Below are 5,756 nucleotides of genomic sequence, written 5' to 3'. Positions count from 1 at the left end.
CCCCCGTAGCCCTCCACCTCCCCAGCCGCGACTGCGGCCACCCCTGTCCCCACTCCCTTGCCGGGCCCGGGACCACCACCAGGCCCACCTTCCACGGGCCCGTATCGGCCGAACGGTCCCGAGGGCCCCAGTGCACCCACTTTTACTGCGGTGTTATCCCAACGGCCGTTAAATCGCACTTCTCACACTTCCCCCCTTGGCTGCCAGTTTTTTTTTTTTTTTTCCCACCACACACTCGATATTTTGACAAATTTCGCTCCTCTTTTCCTCCCGAGTTCTGTTCCCGTGTTTCCGAGTTTTCGATCGCGCCCGCGTTATCTTATGTTTTGTCCGCGTCTAACGTAAAACCACGTTTCTCGTTGATCACTTTATAAGGTTATAGATGATTCGTCGTCGTTGTCGTCTTGTCTCTTTCGTACAGTTGCAGCTTGTACGTTGGCTTGATTTTTATCTCGAGGCTGAAACGTTTCGACGTTTCAGTCTTTCTTTTTCTATTTTTTTCTTTTTTTTTTTCTTTTTGTCTTAATAAGGATTGGACGAGGAATCACACGGTCAGGAGAGTTTTCAATCCTCGATTTTCCAACGGTTTCAACGTTCGTGTGTCTCAGCTGATGAGCCGGTACCGCCGGCACATCGTGATGAAGCCTGTGTCGCGTTAAGATCGTCTTCTCCCTTCGGATCTAGACACTCCGCGATGGATCATGGCGCCGATGAGACCGGTATCGCGACAGATCTCTCAGACGCGACGTGCGCGTCCGCGCGACGGGCCGCATCAAGAGCCGCTGTGCGCGTTTTACCTTCGCGCGATGATCCCGTTGCCTACTTTTCGCCGTGCAAGCAACCACACGACGCGCGCTGATTTTTGCCAACGAATTCTCCTTCGAGATTCGCACTCTTTCCAGTTATTTGTCTTTTTTTTTTCTTTTTTTCTTTCTTTTATTTGAATTGCGTTTCACGGATCGACGTAAACGATAACGTTAGAACGTAACTTGGATGGAGATGGTAGACCGAGGAAGATGCGTACGAGTGGAAGGAACGATTACCGGACAAACGATTGCGCTTTGATCGACGACGCGAAACGTGAAACGCGACGATCCTCGAGCACGCTCGCCTCGAGTTCGCCAGCCAACTGGCTGCACCTGTGACAACCGCGAGGGCCCCCCTCTACTTGGACAAGACGTCGCGCGCCTAGCTGGAACGGGCTACGCCCATTGGACACGACCACGGCGCGGGACCTTTCGCGCTCCGTTCCGATTGGCTGGCTAGACCCCGCTCGGGCGTAGCCAACCCCGTGCGCCGTCAGACATGGCCGTGGAATGGCTGCGGATCTCTGGCGGCGGACGGGACGCTTCTGTCGTTGCTACTGCTTCTGCTGCTTCTGCCGCCGTGTTGTTGCTCGAAATAGCCTGCCGCCTGATTCTCCTCGTCTCTGACGCGCTATCGATCCCCCTTCGGCGTATACCGAAGAGAAGAGTACCTCGCGAAATGCCACAGGTTTCAGAGAATCTTTACCACTCGAGCCCGCGAAATACGTATCCCTCTGTCCCCCTTCCCCGCTCCTACTCCCCCTCGCCAGTCTACTACTTTTCTCTCTCTTTACCCTTCTTCCTTTCTCCTTTACTTCCTTCTCTCGCTTCTTCGCCTTTACCTGATCCTCCTCTCAGGCCACGGCATCTTTCCTTCTTTTTTTATTTTTCCTGTTAAACCGTCGCTTTCCTTCCCGCGGACGTTCCTCGGATCTTCTTTCCTCCTCGCTCCGTTATTCGCGCCGATAGCACACATACCTCTCCGTATGCGTGTGTGTACGCGCCCTCTGTTCGACTCACGAGACATAACCTTATCGCGAGGCTCGTTTTGTGACGGAGGCGTGTACCGAGGCAATGCGTTGCTTTCTATCGATTAAGGACCTCTTCGAGCTATTGTTCGATGGTTTTAAAGGATCGATACCGGTGGACTTTTGCTTTTCTCTCGGTTACGAGTTATCTTCCGTCGATCTTGCTCCAGAGAAATATGTTAGGCTCGCTGGTCGATTAGCGTTGTTTATAGCGTTCGGCTGCCACTCGAACAGAATCCACGCGTGATTTTCGTCGTGTTTGATAGACGCTACCGTTTGTTATAACGAACAACGGTCCGAAGAATTTAGGTTTCACGGTTTATGCTTCTCTATATATCCGCTGATCGTGATAACAGATTTCAGTTGTTACATCGATGCGTTCTTAAATTTCATCGAACTTGAGACACTGTCGGCTGTCGGAAACGCGTGACATACGACATACGAGAAAAAAAGGAACGTACTCGTCGCCCGCGTGCCGCCATAATTAGCCGTAAACAAGTGGCCTCTATAAATTATATCACGGTGGACTGGTTAACCTTATTACGAGGGTCGACCATAGACTACTGAAAAGCTGTCAAGATTATTATAGGGTCCCGTGAAAAATCGACCGACCCATGAATGTGTCAATTCGTAACCCAGCGCCTGTGTAAGTATAGTCCTCCGTCCTATTTTATCCTCCTTCTGTGGACAATTATATCCTTTCGAAAGAGTCTCATAAAATCGAATTTCCTTTATTTTCTTTACTTTTCTTTGCATACCCATCTACTAAACAATTTTCAATCGAAACGATACATCGAAGCTTCGAAATTGATTCAGTTAGAGCGAAACTATTATTGGAATCTACGTATATACCAATTACATAGGAGACAATTTGACGTATTCTATTGAGGTTAATTGTTTGGTATCTGAAAAATTGATTTAAAAAAGCTAGCCATGTATTGTGATACTGAAATTAAGAAATCTTCAAAAAAATGAAGTTGATCGACTTGTGGCTTTTGACCAATTCATATGTTTTTGTACTCAGTTTTACAATTGTTCGTTTAAAAGGAAATGTTTCGTGGCAAATAATTACACGAGTGAAGTTGTCAGCAATTCGATGATTTTAACGATTTAAAAAAAAAATGTTATTAACACATCTTTTTTATTTCATCGTCGACTTTTATTAATTTGCACAATGCACTACCTCCTAATCGTGTAATTTGTCCGATTACCAACCGTCGATCGTACTTTAACACCAGAATTAAAATGCTTCCGTTTTTCTGCATCCTGTTATTATTGTGCTGTAAATCTTACGACGAAGACATATATACGGAATTTCATAATCGCGAGAATCCCCGGGCGTTGGATTTTTTTGCACGTTTTATCCGCAACTCGACCAGCAGTAAATCGTATTGCGCCAACTTTTAAGAGGCAATAAAATGCTGTAATACGTAATAACTGTGTGAGAATTAATTAGCGAGAAATTGATGCCTCTTCCCAAATCAGATTCTACTTAACCTCCAAGTATTTCGTCTACAAGGCGTTTCAGTAGACTGAATGGAAGGACAGTTCATTTTACGAAAATGAGAAATTCACTGTAGTCCGTATGCGCTCGTGCTCCGTACACAGAAAAAGGAAAACAAATGGAAAACGTACAAAAGATATGATAATTAGGCTGCAGATATTTATGCAAATTCGTATAATTAAAAAATGGAATTTAGGTAGGCAATTGTTTAGTTTCCTTGATATTATAACGAGTACCATATATTTTTCTATTTTATATATTTTTCTATGTTATACGCAATCTGTGTATTTTGCACCTTCAAGGTCCCCATAAATGCTTAAAAAACCACGGTCTAATGGTAATCGAATAAAAACGAATCCCTTGCCGATTCGTACACATTACGATGCGTATCGTACTTGAAATCGTAGATACCTAGCAAGAACAAAATGTTCTATCCGTATTTGGCGCGTAGTTCGTCTTGCAAAATCACGAACTCAGTTCCGCGAACAAAGAAATACGATTAGTTTTTCTTGTCGGTTGACGTAGTGATTGTACCTGTGACGAAAAAATATATGTCACAGGTATGACAGGCTATTCGTTCCTATGCAATGTCGAGCCATTGTTCTGCGGCTAGCTCGTTTGACCCGACAAGACGATAAATGGGAAAATGAACGTGGCCTATGAGTTACGATTTTCCGTCTACGATAATTATTATTGATTTTTCAACGAATCTCCATCGTTTATTTAACTCTCGCGATCAAACGAGAGAAAATCATGAACTGATGTTTCAAATAAAAAATATAAAAAAATACGAGGGTAATAGAAGAAGGAAAAGAAACAATATCTTTTAAATAGTCGTCCTTTTTTTCGGCGAGTTTTATTTTTTCATTATCAAACATATTTTCTATTATGTAAGGTACAATTGTTTCAAACTAAACAATATAATGTAATAATATGTGTTACTTATTGCGTTCGATTTAGACTTTTGAGCTTGATAAGCGTGTTCAGTGCGTCTGACTATATATTGGACAATTCTACTTCGCGCGCTCTAGTTTGAAGTGATGGATATCGACATAAGTAACGTAAGTAATATATGATTAATAAAAAAGTTCCATGTATCAGCGCGATATTAGAAAATTATAATATTTATGTGCTCATTTATTATTCTTGTTGTAGATATTAGTAGAAGAAAACCATCTTTGATCAAAACTGGCATACACAAAAATAAAATGAGAGAAAATCAAAAATAACAATAACGCATTTTATTTTTTGTTTTTAACAAAGCATTCGGATTTGTTTTCGAATACATGTTCCAAGGTATTGAATAATGCAATACAAAATTCAATCGTGTATAGTATAATAAAATAGATAACTTTCAGTAATATTATATTAGCATTTTTATGCTAGAATAATGTATAAGCGGAAATGTTTTCGTTTCATTCGAAAACCGAATAAATCTAAGATCTATTCTCGAACAGCTCTGAATGATCATATATTATTAATTAATGGTCATTTTGGGTAGTATCCTATCCACCTTCTGTATGTCACATTCATTGTTTCTTCTACTATATTATCTATAGGACGTATTATGAAAGGTATGGATGCTAAACCAATAATGGTTGGAATCCATTTGCTTTTTAAGAACACATTGTTACTTCTTTTTTGTACAAATTGAACAGCAGCGCAAACTCTGTTAATTGTCAAACCAGGCACAACTACAGATGCAAATGACTGCCACAATAAAGTATCTGTCATGGAAAGTACAGTATTTTTTGTTGCTTTTGGAGTTACATTATCCTGAAACATACAATTTATATTTATAGTAGTCTTATTAATATGTATAGTATGTCCAAATAATATTTTTCTTACGAATTGCTTACTTGATAAGCTTTAAACCCTTTGTTAATTGTGTCTGCAAGAACGTAGCCACTGGCTACAGCATAACTGAGCCATACAATTGAATTTGGAACTATAGATCTAAAAGCTTCTCCAATTTCATTTGCATATCCTGGAAAGGGAGTCAAAAATGTCATTCATAATGTTAATGAATGAAAATAATAAGAAGCTGTTTTAAAAGGCGACTACAATAGTCTTTCGTTACCCAAATATCTGATAGGTGTATCACGGTATAGGTCCACTTCTTTTTTTATGTCCATGGTAGAAATTTTGTTTATTAAATTTTCAGATTACTAAATATAACCTAGTTTCATGCATCTGTAAAGTTACTCGATATAATAAATGACACTCATTGGCGTAGTATCGATTTTTTCCAAAATATAAATTGCATAACTTACAAATAATTAGATGCGCTTCTGTGAAGTTACTTAAAGCAAATAATTATTTTCATACAATTACAGAATACATGATGAAAGATTATTGTCTTCTAAGACAAGATTCGAGAGATCTATAGTTAAAATTTTAAATCTAGAGACTTTTATT

General features: G+C 40.4%; 1 protein-coding gene across 1 annotated transcript; it reads right to left on the bottom strand.

Moving 5' to 3' along the window:
• Window positions 1–4,564: 4,564 nt before the first annotated feature.
• LOC132907981 (mitochondrial fission process protein 1) lies at window positions 4,565–5,739 on the bottom strand. Its single transcript, XM_060961463.1, has 4 exons — window positions 5,612–5,739; window positions 5,419–5,517; window positions 5,198–5,325; window positions 4,565–5,114 (listed from the first exon to the last, which is right to left on the bottom strand). The coding sequence occupies exons 2-4, from the start codon at window positions 5,471–5,473 to the stop codon at window positions 4,827–4,829; spliced, it is 471 nt and encodes a 156-aa protein (XP_060817446.1). The 5' UTR covers window positions 5,474–5,517; window positions 5,612–5,739; the 3' UTR covers window positions 4,565–4,826.
• Between the last annotated feature and the right edge of the window lie 17 nt (window positions 5,740–5,756).

Source organism: Bombus pascuorum, chromosome 6 (assembly GCF_905332965.1).
Source record: "Bombus pascuorum chromosome 6, iyBomPasc1.1, whole genome shotgun sequence".
Classification (NCBI taxonomy): Eukaryota; Metazoa; Arthropoda; class Insecta; order Hymenoptera; family Apidae; genus Bombus; species Bombus pascuorum.
Note: the sequence above shows the minus strand (reverse complement) of the source record. Positions and strands in the feature narration are given on the sequence as shown.

Bases quoted from the DNA above. Each gene is read 5' to 3' on its own strand.
- LOC132907981 (XM_060961463.1), bottom strand. From the start codon at position 5,473: ATGGACATAAAAAAAGAAGTGGACCTATACCGTGATACACCTATCAGA. The intron at 5,326-5,418 runs GTAACGAAAGAC...CTCCCTTTCCAG, and splicing joins TACACCTATCAGATATTTGG to GATATGCAAATGAAATTGGA. The intron at 5,115-5,197 runs GTAAGCAATTCG...TGTATGTTTCAG, and splicing joins AAGGGTTTAAAGCTTATCAA to GATAATGTAACTCCAAAAGC.